At 52.6% G+C, this 20,751-nt stretch overlaps 1 protein-coding gene across 1 annotated transcript in view; it reads left to right on the plus strand.

Annotated features, from left to right (window-relative positions):
* The window catches only part of MGAT5B (mannosyl (alpha-1,6-)-glycoprotein beta-1,6-N-acetyl-glucosaminyltransferase, isozyme B), a 35,795-nt gene extending 18,243 nt beyond the window's left edge, over window positions 1-17,552 (plus strand). The window contains exons 7-16 of the mRNA XM_017832979.1: window positions 1,814-1,945; window positions 2,824-2,957; window positions 3,643-3,773; window positions 4,393-4,398; window positions 6,008-6,163; window positions 6,793-6,939; window positions 8,455-8,571; window positions 14,996-15,070; window positions 15,514-15,788; window positions 16,930-17,552. Coding sequence (XP_017688468.1) covers window positions 1,814-1,945; window positions 2,824-2,957; window positions 3,643-3,773; window positions 4,393-4,398; window positions 6,008-6,163; window positions 6,793-6,939; window positions 8,455-8,571; window positions 14,996-15,070; window positions 15,514-15,788; window positions 16,930-17,128 — 1,372 coding nt within the window. The 3' untranslated portion in view covers window positions 17,129-17,552. The remainder of the gene's footprint in view (window positions 1-1,813; window positions 1,946-2,823; window positions 2,958-3,642; window positions 3,774-4,392; window positions 4,399-6,007; window positions 6,164-6,792; window positions 6,940-8,454; window positions 8,572-14,995; window positions 15,071-15,513; window positions 15,789-16,929) is intronic.
* The last annotated feature ends 3,199 nt before the right edge of the window (window positions 17,553-20,751 follow it).

The raw sequence follows: 20,751 nt of genomic DNA on the forward strand, positions 1-20,751 counted from the left end.
TTGGGATGGGGCTGGAAGAAGGATCTTGGTGCTCAGCGTACAAGGGCTTGCAAGCCATGTAGAATCATGGAATAGTTTGAATTGGAAGGGACTTTTTAAAGATCTTCTGGTCCAATCCTCTGCAATGAACAGGGGCATCTTCCACTAGATCAGGTTCAGAAGAAGAGGGAGATCCAGCCAGGAGCAGACCAAGAGCCCTTCATTAGTATCTCTTCTGGCCAACCCACTTCTGGCTCCCTATGATGCCTTCTGATATTACTGGAGAGCAAATGCTTGTGATAACTGTATGCCTTGGCTGTTCCCCAGGTGGAAGAGCCATTGATTTCCTCTGAAAGCAGCCATGGGCTTGATAGATTAAATGCTGAAGGTCTAGGGAAGGGATGAGGACTTTATGGAAGTGCTCATCAGAGGATGGACCCTTGGGCTGTGGGTCCGTTTGAGCTTCAGCTGAGCAACAAATAAAACCCAGGTAGGGCTGGAAAGAGGATTGTCATGTTCAGAAGGGAAGATGCAGAGAAATTACAAGAAACAGTAAGAGAGCTCACATAAGAGGGAAAGATTCAAAGCCTGGGAGTTTAAGACCTGGGCAGAACTTTTATTCCTAAAAGAAGTAAAAATACTTACAGGCAGGGTTGGGATAAATTCCCATCTCCAAATAGGTGCTAGGAGTAAATGAAGAGCCCAGAAGAAAACAAAGACAGACGTCTTGGCAGGCAGGAGTGAAGGGTGAGATTTCACAGTGTCTGAGCTCAGACTTGCAAAATAAAACAGGAATTCCTCAGCCCTGCTGGAAGGACTGAGAACGAAATGGGACAACTGCGTGGTGAGAGTGAGACAGCCTGGGTGGACCAGACCAACTCAGCAGTTTGGTTTTCCATGAGGGTGTTGCTGTTGCTTTTTGGGTGTTTGTGGGGTTAGGAGGGTGAGGAATTATTATCTTTAGGAGGAAAAAAATTATAGAGCTTTAAAACTGAGGAGCGAAGCATTTGTATTTCTGAACAAACTGGCACTTGGAAATCACAAGTACATGTAACTAGGATTTTTGAGAAACCTGCTGAAGCTGGAGGGTGTCACAGGTTTTTTTCTGAGAAGGAGGAAACGTGGTCCAGACAAGCAGATGGGCTGCCAGTCTGACATCAGTGGTAGACTTAGAGGAACAGCTTTGGAGAGAGGGACTCATCGGTTCAGAGAGGTAATTGAAAATGGAAGGAGACACACCACAGGTTTACTAGCCTTGTATCTTGCTGGATTAATCACATCTCACCCTGGCAGTGAGGTAACTGATGGTCTTGATAAAGAGATTGCAGTCAAGTTTATCTGGGTTTTCATCCACTGGAGGAGGGAAGAGGGGCTGAGTATGGCTGTTGTAAGGAACTGTTAGGGAATTTTAGGCTAAGGTGGCAGCCTCACAGGCAGAGAGGAGAGGAAAGATGTGGTTTTACAAGTCTGTCACTGATGTGATTGCAATGAAACCAAATGAAATCTGGTGTCTTCAACAAGAGACATCCAAGGGAGTGTGTGTGGTGACTGAGATGGTGGTGAGCCCTGTCTGGGATTGCTGTGCAGAAGCCTCACAGTCCATGTGGGAGGAAAAGGAACTCAGCTGGAGCAGGTGCAAAGATGGGGAGGGACCAGGACTCCCCAGATCTTTGGCCCAGGAAATAAAAACTGGGGAGAGGAGAACCATCTGCATCCCCCTCCATCAAAGAGGGAGCTGGTTGGTGGCTCCTGTTCAATGCCTGGCAGGGAAATGAGTGTTTGCGTTTCAGGGCTTTCATGGTGCTGGGCCCTGATCCCTCCTGCTTCTCCCCAGTCACTTAGGGGTGCCTCCAGGACGAGGAAACTGCCCCTTGACCAGTCCTTTGCCTTTCGACCTGATTTACACCGACTACCATGGACTCCAACAGATGAAGCAGCACATGGGGCTCTCCTTTAAGAAATACAGGTAAGCAAAGCCTCTACCTGCTCTTATTCTCCATTTCATTAATTAGCAAGCAAAGACTAATGGTAATGACCTTGAGGGATAGCCCTCCCCATCCAAGGAGCCAGACCCTTTGATTTTACCTTTGATTTTTGCCTGGCTGGTGCCTTGCTGTGTCCCCTGCTGCCGTGGCACGAGGCATTGGATGGAGCCTCACGTGTTTAATATAAAACCTCGTTAAAAGAGACTGAACTGGGAAGAGACCAGCTCCTGCATGTGCCTGGGGGGTGTGTGTGCTTCCAGTTCCGTGCCTGCAGCCAGGGGTGGGCACACCTCGGAGGGAAGTGTAAGCCTTGTGGATTTGTAAGGAGCCCTGTCCATGGCTCCTTCAGCATCAAGACAAATGTCATCATCCCCTGGTACATCACCAGCCAGGAAAATATGCGATTTAATTTAGTGCTGATAGTCCTGCTATTTATTATGGTTTTTTCCCATCTCTTCCACTATCCTACACAATTTTATTAGAGAGAAAAATGACAAGCTGCGTTATTGCTTTTATTATAAATGCATTTGCTCTCGCATTCAGCTTGTTTTGCTCTTCCCTTGCTTGTTGTTCCCCTTCTCTCCTCAGTCTTGTGCTGGTAGTGCCTGCCTCAGCATTCCCAGGATATTGGGAAAAGCATTAATAAGTCTTCAGGAGATTCATCTTTCTCACAACTGCTGGGGAGTGGAGAGTCCTGCCAGGCGAAATTGCTCCTCGCAGGAAGGAGCAGTGGGTTGGGGAGGGCTCTCCGTGATGCTCCGGGGTGCAGACAAGGGACGAGCTGCCTGGGGACACCAGGTGTCCCTGGAAGTTGGGACTCTCTCAGGGTGAGGTCCCGGGGTCCTGTTTGCTCTCCCAGGTGCCGCGTCCGGGTCATCGACACCTTTGGGACGGAGCCGGCCTACAACCACGAGGAGTACGCGACGCTGCGCGGCTACCGCACCAACTGGGGCTACTGGAACCTCCAGCCCACCCAGTTCATGACCATGTTCCGTGAGTGGGGCACAGGGGCACCGCGGGGTGGTTTGGGGGTCTCACAGGTACCCCAGAGGCAGGTCTGACCTCCTCCAGCAGTGCCGTCCCCCCTGGCTCTGCTCCTGCTTCCTTCTGTCTGCAAGGAGCTCCCAAGTCTGCTTGGCCACCTCTTGGGCTACAGAAATGATTCGAGGAGAGAGACCAGGCTCCTTCCACCATGATGGGTTGCTGGCCCAGCACGGTCAGGGCACAGCCAGCAGCTTCCAGCTCCAGGGAAGGGAAGTGTGAGGTGGTTTTGGTTGCAAAGCCTGGTTTGATTTCAGCTGGGATGCCAAAGGTGAGAGGCAGCTCAGTGATCTAGATTTACCTGTGGCATAGTCAGGAGATGTGCTTGTCTGAAAGGAGCCCAGTGACCCGTCAGCTGCTGGATGAATCAAGTGTTGCTTTTTCCTGGCTGGATAAAGCCCCTTTGGCAGCCTTAAAAATGCCTCACTTTGTAAAGAACCACTTGAGTGGCTTCTAAAGCCTGGATTTCATGAGCTGCTTGGATGGGAATTCATGCCATTTTTCCTCCAAGCTCCAGCAAGGGTCTGGAGCCGGGCTCGTCCCAGTCCCTGTGCTGCAGTGTGGCTGCATCCTCAACCCCGGGAGGTGCCAAAAAGCATCTGTCCAGCCACGTGTCTTCTCCCCTTGGTGCCCACAGCTCACACCCCCGACAACTCCTTCATGGGCTTCGTGTCAGAGGAGCTCAACCAGACAGAGAGGCAGCTCATCAAGTCCAACAAAGTGAGCAGCATGGCAGTGGTGTACGGGAAGGAGGCCAGCATCTGGAAGGTGGGTGTCCTTGGGATGGTGGGGAGAGCCCAGGCAGGCAGGGGTGGCTGCAGGCACAGCTCGGAGGCAGCAACAGCAGCAGCCTCTGGCTTTTCTCAGTGTGTTTGTAGAGGACCATCCTTGTTCCATTCCTACAGGAGTGATGTGACACATCCAATGCCTCTGAGCAAACAGGGAGAGGCTGGTGAGATGCCATTCCCTGCTCTCTGCTCTGGGTGATGCTTCTCCCAGCAGGCTGCTGAGGCTGAGGATTTCAAATCAATGATTTATGTAATTAATTACAATGATTGCCATTAATTAATTGCAATGATTGCTGTGCTATGATGGGGATGGTTTGTCTCTGCTTTCAAGTACCCCATGAAAAGGGATTGTGCTCCCTCCGTCTGCCTGTGCCTGTAACACCTGGGGGAGAAGGTGGGTGACTGTATGGGGATAGCACCCACAGCACCCCCAAAACACCCCCCCTGCATCTCCTACAGGGGCTGTGTGTGCTCCCCCCCGTCTTACCCAGAGCTAGCAAGCTTCTTTTCCTTCCAGGGCTTTAAAAAGGAGCTAATTCTCACTGTCTCTTGATTTATTTCTATTTTTCCCCTTCATGCACTGCCCGGGGCTGCTGCAGTTGCAGGTACTGTACCTCACCAGCTGCTGCTGGGCTTTACCTCTGCGCGTCTTCTCGGGAGAGAAAAGGTTTTGCCGGAGTCGACTTTGCCTTGATGTGGGCTTGGTCCTCTGGAGCTGCCAGGATTGATGTGGGTTGATGCAGTGGGGGCTGTATCTCCTCCCTTTCCCCATCTTTCCTGATCAGCAGCCGCTAATTAGCAGGGATGCCTGCGGTGGGCCAGGATCCAGCCACACCGTCTCCTCTTTGCTGTCTCCCTAAAAGACCTGCTGAAACCCACTAAATCTCATTTTAGGGAAACTGTAATATCTTATCTTATTTTTCTACCATTCCCCCGCATTTTCCTATCCAGAAGTCGCATTTGAGCTCAGTTAGGTTAATTTAGGAAGGCACTAAAGAGAGTTAAAACCTCAGAACGGACATTTCCCTCCACCCTGGGTGCTACAAGCATTTGCTCCTTTTAGTCAGAATTCACAAACAACATCAGTTTCCACAAAACTGCATATTTGGAGTCATTTATTACTGTGTGAAGGGGCTGAGGCTGGTCCTTGCTGGTGGCTGTTCCTTGAGGCCAGGCTGCCTTTGCTTTGCTTCACATCTTGTGCCGCCCCATGGAATAAAATAAAGGGATGGAGGGATTTTTCCCAATTTTGAGTGATTTTGTGGTCTAGGAAGGCAAAGACTACCTCCATCTTCTGGAGTCATTTACCAGCCTTGGACCAAACGCTGTCTTCCAGAGCAGGATGTTTTTGACATTTAGAAACATTTCATTAAACCTGCCTTTCCTATATTTCTCATTTCCTACCCCTCTGAACTTCTCGCCTCCGGCTTGCAATAGGAGCTGAAGTTTTAATAAGGTGAGAAAGGCTTGGTTTTAGCCTTGGAGAAGTCCAGGGATACATGGCTGAGGGCAGAAATACGGCGTTCAGGGAGGATTTAAGGCAACATACCCAATTTTCCCCAATTCCCCATTTATAACTCTTTATTCCCTCCCAGTCTCTGCTCTTTCGGGGCCCATTGCAGCACTGGAACAAGCTGAAAATGCAGTGTCCAAAGGCTGGTCCCTTTGTGGTTTTTTTCAACCAGAAAAAGTTCTGCAGTAGAGAAATTGCTAAAAGGAAAGGTTGCTTTGCAGAGCAAAAGCAGGAAAGCCTCCAAAAGAAGAGAATTGATGACCCCCTTCATTTTCCAGGTAGTGAAACAGGATTAAACCTGAGCAAGAAAATCCTGGGGACTTGTTACTGGGAATAAGAGGCTATTAGCAAGGTCTGGTCGTTGCAAACTTCCCTCTGAATCTGCTGAAGTCTTTAATTCAGCAGCTCCAGAGTGGAAGTTGCCCTTGGAGGCGGCAGGGAAGGCAGGAGCTCGAGGTGCCGATGGTCGGGGTGATGGATCCTGCAGTCGTCCTGGCTCTCTGGGAGCTTAGGGGGGGGGCAGCATGTGTTTACAAGGAATGAAGAGGGGAGGGTGTGGATTTTGCACTGCTGTGGGTTTACCTGAAGCATCGCAGGTGCTCTGGAACAGCAGTGTGAGAGCTAAATATCCCCCCACAACTCCGGTGGAATAGGTCAGGCCCCTTTTCTGGTGCAGTTCACACCTCTGCCTTCCTCCCCAGGGCAAGGAGAAGTTCCTGGCCATTCTCAACAAGTACATGGAGATCCATGGCACCGTTTATTACGAGACACAGCGGCCGCCCGAGGTCCCGGCGTTCGTGAAGAACCACGGGCTGCTCCCACAGCACGAGTTCCAGCAGCTGCTGAGGAAGGCCAAGGTGGGGGAGAGTCATCCCAGGACCCTGCCCCTCATTACCTGCCTTCCAGCCCTGTAGCTGGGATAATTAGCTGTGAGCCTCTCCGCCAGGATAATTAGCCAGGAACTGAGCAGAACACATCCTTCCAGATCAAGATGTGTCTGATGAGTTTCTCCTTGCAGACTGTCCGCAGGCGGAGCACAAAGTTTCCCCATTAATTCATTTATTGCTAAATGGGGTGTTGGTTTTTTTTTTCTCCCCCACCATATAGCTGTGATAAAAATAAACGGGATTCTCAGAGGGAACGTGTGGGTGCGGGCACATCCCAGTCGCCTTCAGCTGGTGCCTGGGGGAAATATTCTTGGTTCACCAGCCCAAGCAGCTTTGGCAAAGGAATATTGCTCCATACAGAGGCAGTGTGGTGGTTGTGACCACCATGGGGGAACTTGCAGCTCCTGGACACCCCATGGCCTGTGTACATAGAGCAGGGGGAGTTTTGAGCACATCTGAGCTGTGGGATGTTGAACTCCCTTAGAGGCTTGGTGTGCAGGAGCAGGGCAGCAGAGGGGGATGCTGGTGGGTTATTTGGGAGACTTCCCTATGGGGCTGGCCACGTTCACTCACCAGCACGTGGTTTTTCTCCCTTGCAGCTCTTCATTGGCTTTGGGTTCCCCTACGAGGGTCCTGCCCCGCTGGAGGCCATCGCCAACGGCTGCGTTTTCCTGCAGGCCCGGTTCAACCCCCCGCACAGCTCCCTCAACCACGAGTTCTTCCGCGGGAAGCCGACGTCCAGAGAGGCAAGTGTGGCAGCGGGAGAGTGGATGGGATGGGATGGATGGGTGGAGCCGGCCTGGGGAAGAGCAGTTGCTAAACTGAGATTCTTTTTTTTTTTGGTTTTTTTTGGTGAGATTTCCTCCACACGCACACGTGTGGGTACCTTGCAGGTTGGGTCCCCTCTCCTGTCGTCACATCATCTCCATCCAGAGCGCTTGGGTGCAAGGGGCTCTGCTGTGGGTTTGGGGTTTCCAAGGAGAAGGTGGTGCAGGAGCCTTCTGCAGACCACAAACCCCAGTTCCTTCCCCACCAGCCCAGATCCACACACCCCCCACACCCTGCTGCCAAATCAAGGTGATGCTCCCTTGTTCATCCCTTTGTCCACATGGAGGGACAGCAAGAGCTCCATGTTTTTGCAGGGGTATGAAATCCCTCCCAGGCTTGCTCGTCCCTGGGAATTCAATCTAAGTAGAGCAGGAACTCTTTAAAAGTTAAAGGCTTGAGAAAATTGCCTCTTTTATTATTAATAAAGTGGATAAAGCAGTGCAGTGCTCAGGGAGCGAGCTGGGGGACCAGGCAGCTCAGCCCTGCCACAGCCCTGCTTGGCAGCACCATCATGGGGTGGGGGGCACTGGGCTGTCCTGGCCCCCCATGTCTGCCCTGTGAACCCCCGAATTAGCTGCTGGTGTTATCACCCATCCCAGTGGGTGCTGTGGTTGTGCTTCAGCCTGGAGCTGGGATGGCAGGCGGGGGTGAGGGCTGTGAAATGCCTCAGGGTGTTTGTGTGCTGGAGGGGAAGGAGGAGATCGATCTGTTGGGAATGAAATGAGAAAGGACAGCAAGCTGGAGAATAAAACACAGAGCATGCCCTGCTCTCCTCCTCCAGCTGCCAGGGGTTCAGGCCCCTCTGCCATATTTCGTGGTGCCCCCAAAATGCCTCCTCTGATCAGCAACCTCTTTCTTCCCTTCCCAGAGGAGATCAGGGCTCTGGCTTCCTCACAGCCATGTGGGGCTGAAACAAAAGAGGTAGATCCCCAAAAGTCGCCTGGGTGGTGGCTGTGGGGTACCAGTGTGAGGGCTGCCTGTGGCATCAGGGCAATGCAGCTTCCAGCACTGCTTTGTCCCAGAGCCAGACTTTCCCAGCCTTCAGTGGCAATGGATTTTCTCTCTGCCTTGTTTCTGGAGCTGGCAAACCTGGGAGACATGGTGCCTTCACACACCTTTCCTGCTTTGGTCTGTTTTTGCCATCCAGACCCACAAATGGCTCAGGTCAAATTTAAATTGTGCTTGTATTATGGAGATATTCAGGGCTGTGGAGGGATTTCAGTGTTGTTGGGAATTTTAGCACATCAGCCTGAGGACAGGGGGCAGCTAGGTTCAGAGGAAACCTTTTTCCAGCACCTCCCTGTGTACAAGGAATTAAAACTCGTTGTGTCCATGCCTGAGCCTGCTGCTCCTCTGCCGTCACGGCTGTGAATGGGACAGAGCAGCTGTTCCAGCAGGGATTGCAAAATCCTGCTGACACTGCTGTGTTTTAGGTGTCCTCCCAACACCCATACGCTGAAGACTTCATTGGGAAGCCACATGTGTGGACTGTTGACTACAATAACTCTGAGGAGTTTGAAGCTGCTGTCAAGACCATCATGAGGACACAGGTATGGCTCAGGGCAGGTATTGGGGTGATCTCCCTGCTGCTGGGTTTGGACAGCAGCAGCAGTTGCTGCTGCCTGGCTCTCCCTCTCAGGCATTAATTGCTTTTCCTTCCTTGCTTCTCCTTTGGAATTATTTGCACGTGCAAGGCAGAAATCCTCCTCTCCTGCAGCCTCGAGGGGACACGTGCTCCCACTTTGCTTTGGTACTGAGTATTGTCAGCAATTCCCTGGGGCAGAGCTGTGCCTTTGAGGGATCCTCTGGGCAGAGCTGGAACAAGAGGAAGCTGAAATAAGGCAGATGAGGTTTGGGAGCAGGAGGCTGAGATTGCTGGAGATGTGCAGCGGTGCTGGGATCTGGTGTGATTCAAAGAAAAACCCAGAAAGCATCTCCCTGCAAGCATCCAGAGATCTGCAGACCCCTGTGCCTGCCAGTCCCCCATTTCACTGTTGATCATTAGCGTTCAGATGGAGCAAATCAGTAGGAATAACTTCATGAGTTGCCTCTGTGAAGGATGAAGGGATGTAGGGAAGGGGGGGACATGAGGACCCTCGGGGAAGGCAGCACTCCCGCTGCGCCCGCTCTGGAAACGCTCCCTCATGAATATTTACCTCCTGCCCTGTGGCAGGAGCCTTTCAAGTTGTCCAAATTATTAAAGTCAATTTTCCTGCAGGGGAGAAAAGTGCTGATAGCCATTTTGCTTGCAATTTGCTTCGCCTGAGATGAGCCCTCCCCTCGTGAGGACATTATGTGCTGTGAAACCAGGGCTCTGCGTGGGGCTGTGGGGGCTCAGGATTCACAGTGCTGGGTGGGCTGTGGGGGGGACAGGGGCGATGCTGGTCAGAGAGGTGACACCCAAGCTTTTCCTTGCATTGGAGGCTGCAGAGGTGGGTGTCTGTGACAGTTTGGGGGCTACATTCAGCTGCTGTGGCCGTGCCATCAGCCCGGGTCTCTCACCTCATCGCAGGCGGTTGCCGCAGCTCTTCACCTCGCGCTCGTTTTCTCTGCGGATTTGCAAAGACAGAACAAACCTAACTTAGGAAAACAGTTGTTGTTTTGCGCGTTCATCCCCGTATATCTCGATTAGAATTAAATTAAAAATAATTACATCCCTGCTGCTGTGCTGCTGGGCCAGCTGTCAGCGCTTGACCCTCCACCATCTGGGCTGGAGACGGCCCTGAAGCAAAGGCAGCGCTGTGGGCGGGCGGCCGAGAGCTGTTCTGGGGAGAGGGAAGGAGGTTTTCAGCCTTTCCAGAAAAGAAGAAAGGAAATAGCGAAGCCTGGTGCTGCCATGCTATTAAAATAATTAAAGAATGATTGGAGAATTAAGGAGATTGGGGGGGAAAAGGGCTGGGCTGGCTCCTGAGCAGCTGCACTGCGATGTCGACTGGACGTGCGCCAGGTCATTTAGGTGCTTAATGATAATGTCTGGTTAAAAATAAAGGAACTAGAAAAGATTTTAGGAAGGATTTGGTGATGTGATGGGAAGAGCTGGTGTGGGGACCCACTGGGTCCATCACCAGGCCCTCGCCAGAACATGCCATGCCCATCCCTCTTTAGCCTAAAGACAAGCTCCTGTCTCAGCTCTTTTCCTCATTCCCACTCTTGGACCAAGGACCCCCACCTCTCAGTCCCTTCCCACGAAGCATCCCAGATCCTGGAATTACCATCAACAGCTGAAGGTTGAAGTCCTAAATTTACCTCAAACTAATAAATCCAGTTGCTGACATCCCCCTTGCACTGTGACACACAGTCACTCTGGAGGGGAGTGATTCCTTCCCTCCAAGTTAATCCCACAACTCACCTCTCTGGGGTTTTTAAAGGCATCGTATAAATCCTCCCAAAGCAGAGCAGGGAGTGAGTGTGAATAACTTACAGGAACCTCTTGCCCCCCCCCCTTCCTTTTTGTCTCTTAAATAGAAAGGTCTGCTTTATTAGAGATGCTGTCAAGGCAATTAAGCCTAAAAATTGACCTACCTTACAGGTTTAAAAGCCTTATTATGGGCTTTGGCTCCAGGAATCCCTGGGTATCTTGTTTTTAAAATACTGTTTGTTACAGCAGGAGTTGAAAACAAGGGCATTAGCAGGAGGAACAGCAGAAAGCTGGTGGCTGGACAGTTTAGTGTTGTTGTTTTTCCCAACCAGGTACTGGAACTTGGAGAAATTATTTTACTGATTCCTTATTCCCCCCCCCCCGGAAGGTTTTGTTCCTCTGGGGTTTTGTTATTGGAATATCTAACAAATTTGTCTGTGTTTCAGAATAACCACCATCAATTTATTTTTTTTTTCTGTCAAAACATTTCATTTCAAAATTACTGGAATGAAATACTATGGTTTTGTTTCCCATCTGCCTGCCTTTGTTTGGAAATACCCTGCCAATTTATTGAAAGGAATGCTCGTATCCAAAATGATGCATTTCCCTTTGCTTCACCAACTCAGACAGATTGAACCTGAAACACAACATTTTTTCCCCTCCTTGACGGGTGGAAGCATTGGAAACTGAAAACTGACCTGAAATTGATTTTATTTAGTATTTTTTTGCTGTTGCATGACTGAAAAATCACTTATCCCACAGCTGTGGTTTTGCATCTTCCAGGCCAAAACTCAGCAAAACATTTTTGGGGGTATGGGATGTTGTGGGAAGCTGTGAGATGCTCTGCCATCAGCTTTTCCTGGTGGCAGTCGTGCTGGGTGCTGGGAACCAGAGTGCCAGGGACTGGGAACCAGGATGCTGAGTGCTGGGAACCACTTTGGGAGCTGATTTCATGAACCTGGCGGTAATTCTGATACAGTCAAGCTGACAGCAAGCTCCTGGTTTGGTTCAGGGGGGATGTGCTGATGCTCAGCAATATTTTAGTGTTACCTGAGGCTGCCCCAGGCTGCCTGTGGCTCTGCAGCCAGGTCACTGCTGGCAGGGCTGTACAGCACCCCACTTTATACTGCTGACACCCAGGGCTGCAGCTCGGGGAGGGATGTGCCATCCCACAGCTCCAGCCCTGCCCCAGCTCCTGCCAGGCTGACAGAGCTTCCCATGGTGTGTTTGTGCAAACAGAGCAGTTGGGATGCAGCTGGAATCCTTCACCAACCTAGTTTTGCCTGAAAAAAACTTCTTCCTTCTGGAGAGGGAGCTGAATCACGGCTTGGACGTGGCTTGGGTTTGCAATATGTGTTTTTTTCCCCCCAGAAAAGCCCTTGTGCGCCCCTCTCTTGTCCTTTTGGAGGTGGCACCCGCTCAGGGTCACCCTGCAACTGCTGGGGAAGGCTTTTGGCAAGCTGTGCCTCTGCCTTTCATCCCACTTGGAGCAGTTCTGGGTTTCCCTGGCGGCTTGCATCCTTGACCTATTTATAAGGAAAATTGAAACCGTGGAAGCACCAAACCCCTCTATGTCAGAGATCAAATCCTGGCACAGTGACATGGGGCAAAGAGACAAGTTGTGTCCCCCTGGGAAGGGTGGTGCTGGGAGGTTGTCCCAGTGATGGATCATGGCCATTATCCAGGGGCTACAGGCTGGAGAAGGAGAGAGGTTTGCAAGCACCACCATTTTCTGGACCTTCAGCTTTTTCCATTGTCAAAAACAGTCCTCGCACAAGCAATTTAATAGACCCAATATTCTGGTGTAGTGAAGGGAGAAGGCTTCATTATATTAAAGTCAAACATACAGGACTATAATGGAAAATTATACATTTCAGACTATGCCTGAAAGAGCGGTGCATTAAACATCACAGTGAAAATAGCTGGTTAAAATGTTCCAGCCTGCTGTTACGTGCCAGCAGAGAATTGCATTATTTTTCTACTTATTTGTCTGATGACGTTTGGATTTTTTTCCCCCCTTTTCCTTTTGAGTGAGGGAGACTTACAGCTCTCTTCCTGCTGGGAACTAGAAAACCAGGGCTCTCGTGGTGGTATCCCCATGGGACACCAGTAACTCCCTGTTTGGCTGATGGAGAGTGCTGGGGCTGGAAAGTTCTGGCTCTGTGTTCCTCACCTGGGGGAAAGGGTGGCAAAGCCCATCTTCACCAACCCCTCCACTCTCTCCCGTGGCGTCCTGTGCATCGTTCTGCCAGGCAGTGGTCTCCACCTCAGAATCCCTCTCTTCCCAGGGCTCTGGGGACATCCTGGGCTCGCAACATAGGGAATGCCAATAAGGATGTGGCTGTCAAGAGGAGGCCAAGCCCGTCAGATTTTAATTAAACAATTATCTTCTCAAAATTGGCATTTTCTATCGGCCCTGCACGAGCTGAATCCTAACGAGACCAGGAGAGGGGAGTAGGGGGGAGGGAGAGGCTTTGGGGGACCCCCTGAGGGGGAGAGAAGCTGGAGGAGCAGGGGCTGCAGAGGGCTCTGCCCACAGGCTCCTGATGCCCTTGTACCCCACAGGGCCATGGGAGTCTGTGGGCAGATGGGATTGCACGTGGAGCATCACCTCTGCAGGCACAAGGAGGTTTTCTGCCTCCATCCTGCAGTCATGTTCTGCATCCCACTGGGTACCACAGTGGAGTTTTGGGGGAATTAGGCTGATTTTTGGAGTTCTGTCTACTCTACACCTGGCAAAACGGGGTCCTGGGAAAAGCCCCCCGGTATTGCAGCCATGAAGGCAGTGCTGAGATGAGACTGAGCACTGGTGATGCTGAGCAAGGGGTGGTTTGTCTCTGCCAAATTGGTGCCAGGCAGCATCGAGCCCCCAGCCTGGTTCTGTGCAACTGAGATGGGCAGTTCTGCTTTGGTTGTTTCTTTTTTTTTTGAGGACTCTGCCCCAGTTAACTGAGAGCCCATCAGGAATTCAGAGGCAGGATTGGTGCCTGTCACTGTGTCAGCTCTGATTAGCATGCACATCTGTAATTAGGCAGAGCAGCTGTGATTTCCAGCATGGCTGAGATCTCAGGTGGGATATTTATGGCAGGGAGATGCTTAGAGGGTTCTCAGCAGACTGAGCCTTTGAGCTTGGGTTTGACAGGTACTTCAAAAGGAAATAGCTATTTTGGAGGTGCAGAGCTCAGAAAATAGAAGCAGCAGTGTTTTCTGGATTAATTATCTTTGGGGTGGTTTTGCTTATAATCCTTTTGCTTGAATCCTTTTGCAGAGATAGCAGAGGAAAGGGGGTCACAGGACCAGCTCCTTCCATGCCCCAACATCCTGTGGCTCATGTAACACCTCTGGAAAAATAAGGGAGCGTGGCAAAATACGTCTTCCCAGGGCAGAAAGTTTCTTAAAAATTAATTTGTTCCAGAGGGAAGCGGGGCATCAGTGGCACAGCCCTTGTGGAAATGCTCTTCCCATAGGGAAAATCACTCTGGACCTTGGGACAATGGACACCAGCCCTGCTGAGGGCAGCGAGCACGGCTGCCTGCTCCTGCCTGCTCCTGCCTGCTCCCCCTGGAGCCTGTGCCACTGCAGTGCCAGGGACATGCTCGTTTGGGGGAGGAGAAGGGTGTTTGCCATGCCAGGATCCAAGGGTGACTCTCAGGACAGGGAGATGTCGGGAAGTGCGTGCGGGCAGAGTCTCCCGAAGACCAGCAGTGTTTCGTAACCCACACTGAAAATACTCCGTGGTTTAAGCACTGGTGACTCTGTAAATAGCATTTATCAACGTGGAGGTGCAGCGACAGCACCGACATCCACGTGGGCATCAATGTTTGCTCCATCCCAGTGTGCAGCCTGCTGCTGCCTCCCTGCCCCATCCCAGCCCGTGCCAGCAGGGACTGGCAGAGATGTGGCTTCCACCCCATCACAGCCACTGGTGCTGGGCAGCAAACCCTCAGCAGTGTGGCAGTGGGAAAAGAGAGATGTTTTTCCAGGTATTGTTCACAGCCAGTCCCAGCCCTGGGCTTTTCCCTGGCCACTTTTGTGGGTTGGAGTGCCAGGGCAGTGAAGCCTGGGCTTTTCTCTCTGAGCAGGCCAAGCCATATTGAGGTCAGAGGAACAGAGGATGCTAAACCAGACCTGAGGCATCACTGGGATCACTGTTGCTCTGGATTAACTTGGCATCTTTACCAGTCCTGCCTACTCCCCAGTATTTTAAAATTCCTCCCCCCTTGCCCCCAGCGCTGAGCGTTTCTTGGGCTGAAACAGTTCATACTTAAGTTCAACGTGACCTGTAGCATGGAAACTGATTTGATTTGATATGATTTTGTAACTTACCTAAAGTGGAGGAAAGGGAGACTAAAATGGAACAGAGGGATTTCATTTTCACCGCTACACAGGCTGAACCCAAAGTACTCTTTCTCCCTCTTTCTCTAGCGCTTTGTGGCTTGTGAGGTTTTTCCAGCCCTAGGATTCTTCCCTGCTTGCTTTGGTGCACAGACATGAGCCGTGGGCTTCAGTGGGTGGGAGGGCCATGCCCAGAGCACTGCTATGCTGGGCCACTGGGCTCAGGGGCAGGGCAAGGCTGTCCCTGCTTGCTGCCTGTGCTCTGCTCTTCCCCTTCACAGGTGGACCCTTACCTGCCTTACGAGTACACCTGCGAGGGGATGCTGGAGCGGATCCACGCCTACATTCAGCACCAGGTTGGGGAAGGATCCCTGTCCTTGCTGGGGAACCATCTCTGTTCTCCTGGCCAACCTTCCCTCTTCTCCCTGAGGAACATCCCTGCCCTCCCATGGGCATTGTGCAGCCAGTGCCCTAATTGCAGAAAGCACCCAGGAGATGGGGCTGGGGGAGGTTTGTTGTGAACCAAAGATGCTGGGGGCTGGTGGAGGATCCCTGGGGGTGCTAGGGCTAGGTCAAGGCCTTTCTGCTGCAGAGAATAAGGCAGCACTGGGAGAAGAGGTGACCAATGTGTTTATCCCCCACAGCAGGAGATGCCACCTATGCACGCAGGTGACCTCAACCTGATGAGCAAACTCATCATCCCAAGTGTCCTCCTGTCCTGCCAGCAGGCTCCCTTCCCCTTCCTTAACATCCCTCCCTGTCCCTCAGCTCGCTGACCCGTTGTCTTCTCTCCCACTAGGATTTCTGCACCACGTCGTCTCCTCCTCTGCCTCCCAAGACCAAGAGTCCTGCTATGCAAAGCCCTCCGAGCCCGCTGGTGCTGTCCCCCAACGCCACTCACCTGGTGTGGTCGCCCAGGGCCAGCTGGGACCCCCAGGCCTGGCCCCCCGTGGGCTCCCTGCAGGTGTGGGTGTCAGAGACCCGGCACACGTGCACCGAGACGTGCCGGCGGCACGGGCTGGTCTGCGAGCCCACCTTCTTCAGGTTCCTCAACAAGGAGGAGGTGTTTCTCCAGTGAGTTGTGACCTTCTCAGTGAATTTGGGGAAGGGGCCAACAGCCAGACAATGTTCCCTTTGCTCCCTCCGTCCCCACCACCCATTTTCCTCATGTGCCCCCTAATGAAATCCCAGTGAGGTGCCTTCGTGCCCAAGGCAGTGCAGGCAGGGAATTGCCTGTCCAGCTTCATGCAATGACAGCCTTTCCAGGCACGGTTCCGCCTCTCTCCCACCCTGTTCCTCTCCCCCTCCTCTGTGCTCTCTGCCGTGCTCTGTGCCTTTCTCTCATTTTTAATGCGTCTCTCTGTAAAACTGCATTTTGAACACACAGCGGTAAAGTTTTAATAGAGTATAAATCTGCCACCGGGCTCCGTGCTGCTCTGTGGGCAATTAAAATGCGAGCCTTGCCGGTGCTGTCACACTGGTCAGGCAGGCACTGCGCGTCCCACTGACAGTTTGATATGATAAATTAGAGCTGGGGCTTGGGTTTCACTCTCTCCCCTCCTTGTCCTCCTCCAGAACTTAAAATGAGCTGGCTCAGGGACTGATCAGTTGAGAGGGGTTGGTGGGAGGGCGATGCCAGCGCTGCTGCTCCATCTGCATCTGGGAGGGGGGGGATGTTGAGGTCTGCACTGGGCATTTTTGCTGCTCCTCAGGGCATTTGCTGATGCCCAGCCCAGTTTTCTGGCTAATCCCAGCTAGCAGGGCACATGTGGGCATCCACTGAGCTCATGTCCATTCCAGGGAATGTTAGCTGCTGTAGGAGGTGTCCATGGAGAGTGGACTGACCTGCTGGTCAGCGAGGGGCTATAAAAGAATTGTAGAATATCCTGAGTTGGAGGGGACCCACAAAGATCAGTGAGTCCAACTCCTAAGATTTCTGTGGGTTTTTATGGGTGATCCTGAGCCACCCATTGCCCACGCAAGGGTTGGGGTGATGTCTGGGCTGCAGGGTTGAGCTGCAAGGTTCATTCCCTTCCTGTGTGGTGTGTTGGGCTGGTGACAAGCACTCAGTTTAGCCAAGGGGTGCCAAGCATAGATCAGCAAAGATCTGCCCCCACACTTCACCAAGGAACTTCCCTGGGAAGGACAAAACCCCTTCAGTGAACCCCCAGGCAGGCTCCTCACTGAACTGACCCTCCTTTGTCCTCGCTCCCAGGCTCAGCATCACCTGCGACAGCACCGAGTACGAGATGAACCACCTGTACCCCGCGGTGGCCGAGAACGTCCACGAGTGCTACCTCCAGAAGGAGCCTCTGCTCTTCAGCTGCGCCGGCTACAACACCAAGTACCGGCGCCTCTGCCCCTGCCGTGACTTCCAGCAAGGACAAGTGGCTCTGTGCAGGGACTGCTTGTGATGGGGGGTGTCCCCACCGCGTTTGTGACGCGCGACGTGCACCGAGTGGCTTTTTCTCAAAGCTCTGCAGCGGACGAGGAGGTGGGACAGGTCCCTCCCGGGGCTCTCTGACTCTGGGGGTTGTTTCATCCACCAGCCAACTGTGAATGACCATGTCCTGAACTTTGGTTTCATTTTTCTTCCCGAGGAGCATCGTCCGACCGCATCCGAACCCACCTGGACCTGGTGGCGCTGGGATGGAGTGGTAGGGAGAGAGAGAGGGGCTGGGGACACCCTTCCCTTCCCTCTGGCAATGGGACAAGCCACCAGCAGACTGCAGTTTCAGGGTTTTCATCCTCTTCAAGCATCCTGAGTTGTTTTATTTATTGATTTTTTTTTTAACCCTCCCCCTGACAAGTGGTAAATTAAAGGGGAAGCAACACCCAGCCCTTCTGTGGGAGTTCTTGGGCAGAGCTGTGTTGGGGGGGCACAGGGGGGCTGCTGGTGCCTGCCATGGATGTGGAGCTGGGGAAGGACAAAGCCCGAGGAGAGCAACTGGGTTGGATGGACATGGTGCCCTCAGGAGGAACCAGGAGGGACTGGGTGGCTCCCAGGCTTTCCCTGGGGAGTGAGGGGTGGGATGGGCTCCTGGGAAGGATGCTGATTCCTGGGGTGGTGTTCCCAGCAGGGCAGAGGTGCCTAAAGTGAGTCCCCCAACCCCTCAGGCTGTTCTTCACCCATGCACAGAGCTGTACATCCCTCCAGGGATGACTGGAGGTGGTGGAGGGGGCATAGGGGCTGCTCGGGGTTTGAATGAGCAGGCAGGGAGGAGGATGTGCTGCAGCAGCCAAAAGGAATTACCAGTGGGCAGCAACCAAGGGGAGAGGGAGCAGCTCAGCAGCTGCAAAAGCAACATCAGGGCTGTGTGCTCCAGATGTTGCCACCACAGGAAACTCCAAGTGATCATCTTCCATGAGTTGTCTTCACTTCTTCAGCTTTCCTTACTGCCATTCATCTCACTTTGGGGGAGTTTTCCCTGCTGCCAACGTTTCCCCTCCCAGCACATCCCCTGCCTGGGTTGGCGCTGGCTGGGGTGACCTGGTTTGTTTTTGTAGGGTTGCTCAACAGAGCAGGGTGTTGCTGTTAAGGTTGGTGCTCAGCCCTCCTGTTGTGTGGAAGTGTTCCATGGTGAGACTTTTGCATCCTGTAAAACATGTGGCACAAAAGTTATGGGCTGGAAACTCCCTCCCAGCCCTTCCCTGCATGAGAGAGCTCCTGGCCCAGCTGGGGAGGGAGGCTGGTGGGGTGGCATCATGTCCTGGCACTGTCACTGCAGGGTCCCAGGCCCTGGCAGGCTTGTCCCCCATGGCTCGTGGTGGCTGATGGAGAGCAGTGGCACAGATGAGTGCACAAGGTCTTCCCCTGTGACCCCACTGCTCACTGGAGCAGGGCCAGGCAGCCCTGGCACCTCTAGCATGTCCTTTCCATGGCAGGTTTGGGGAGAAAATCCCATTCCCTCAGCTGTGCTACAGCATCAGGCAGAGCCCCATTCCCCTCACCATCTCCCTGCTCTGTCCCCAGGAAGGGTGACACCACAAAGTGCTCATGTCCTCTGGGCACCCCAACATCTGAGCCTGCAAGCCTGGCCCAAATCCTGTGCTGGGTGAGGCAGGAGGTGGAGACACTGCCATTATCCCAGAGCAGTTTATCATCCTCAGCTCCAAACTGCGTGGGCAGCCTCCATCCTGCCTGTGACGCCAGCCAGGGGGAAGGATTGATTAAGTAATTTCTGTGTCTTGCAGCCAGCGTGTGTCTAAATAAAAGCAGCGCAAACCTCTCTTAGCAGAGCTGAGCAACAGCACCTTTCTAGGCACCTTTCATCTCAGCCTCAAAGCATCCCCTGGCACAGAGTCCTGCAGCACCCACCCCGCCTGCTGCGAGTGCTGGGTGGGCAGGAGCCGGCCTGGGGGGCTTTGCCAGCAGGAGCCACCAGCAATTCGCCTCCCAGGGTTGTAAAGACCAATAAAACCTGGTTTTATAGGGGATCTGAGCAAGTTTTAAAGACCAAGAGGCTTGGGGTGCCTCTGGAGGCAGTGCCTGTTACACATGAGCTCCCCTGGCAGATTTTTCCACCGTTTCTGCTCAGCTGCCTTTAAAATAGCCTTCACCTTTTGGCAGCCCAGCACTGCCTCCCACCGCAGAGAGTCCCAATTATCCCGTGGCAGGAGCATTTTTCTCCAAGCTGAAATAAAAGGCGGCTGGTTCACCTTCGCCGCTGCCATGGGAAATAATGGTCTGTCTGGAACCTTGTTGGATCTCAAGTCAGCCTGTAAATTTGGGTGATGGGGCTCAGTAAAGCTTTGGGATTGCGTGTCATGTCTCTGCCCCATCAGTGGGCACCCAGTCCTGGGCACCTTCTCCTGGGGAAAAGCCTCTCCTGTTGGTCTGTCAGTGATGGCTCGTGGATTCTGGATGTCACAGGGATTGGAGTGTGGGTGCTGGGAGCAGCCCCTCCTGCTTCATCCCACGTGGAGCCCCAGCTGGGAGCAGGGGGATGCCTTGGTCTGTAAAATCCCATGTAGGGACAACGTGGAGGCTGGGCTGTTTTGGGAATGCCAGTGCTGGGTGATAACATCAGTTTTGGGTCCAGAATTGCCACCAAAATGTTACATGGGTGTGTCAGGGCTGTGGGGCATTATTGGGTAATTATTGTTGTAAAAGAGAAGGGACTTTGTCACCTGGAAATACTTTTCTCTGCCTGTTTCTGGCCCTGGCTGTGCCTGAGCAATCACTGGAGCATCCCACTGCCTTCCCAAGCTCTTGCCCAAGCAGGTCTCCAGCACTTGCCCTGGTCTCTGTGGCCAGGACACATTTCCATTTGGGAGACCTGAGGATACAAACATTAAATTCACAATTTATTAAGTAGGAGCATGAAAGAAACTTAAGGGGAAGCAGAGTAACTGCCATTTGAAAGCAATTCTAATTCCCACAGCTAATTGCAAGGAATAAATCCCCAGCTGGGAGGGTACGAAAAAGAGGGAAGCAGTGTCAAAGCTACAAATAAACCCAAACAATTAAAAATCAAATGAGGGGCTGTCAGCTGCACCCTCCAGTGCTGGTGGATGGGACAGTTTGTTGAACAGCCAGTGTGTGGGGAGCCCCTGGGGTCTCCTTGGGGTGTGGGTTGAACCTGCATCTCTGGTGGCATCCAGGCAGCAAAGCCTTCTAAAGATTTGCAGGGGTTTTTTTCCTAACCTGTTTTCTGGCAGCTGTGAAACCAGGACAAGCGTGTCAAAAGAATGATATTGTTCTGGAAATCCATTTTCCTTACCTAGAAATGGAGCCAGGGGCAATTTTTGTTTCTGAGCCTCGCTCTTCTTAGTAATTCCACTCAGAACTTTCTTTCTGGAGTTGGTTGGGGTTTTTTTTTTTAATGTTGATGGCATCAAAACCTTCCCTTGCCAGTGGAGCAAGGGGGTCTGGTGGGAGGGCGGGTGTCCCCTCGCAGCATCCTGCTACCAGTTGAGCACCTCTCCCTGCACCGGCATCCTCCCCCTGTGGAGTCAGCCCGGAGCAGCGATCTGGGCTGTAAATCACAGCCGGGGGAGGTAATAGCGCTGCTCGGCTCTTATCTGGGGCTTTATT

The sequence above is a fragment of the Lepidothrix coronata genome, unplaced genomic scaffold (assembly GCF_001604755.1).
Source record: "Lepidothrix coronata isolate B3197 unplaced genomic scaffold, Lepidothrix_coronata-1.0 Scaffold210, whole genome shotgun sequence".
Lineage (NCBI taxonomy): Eukaryota > Metazoa > Chordata > Aves > Passeriformes > Pipridae > Lepidothrix > Lepidothrix coronata.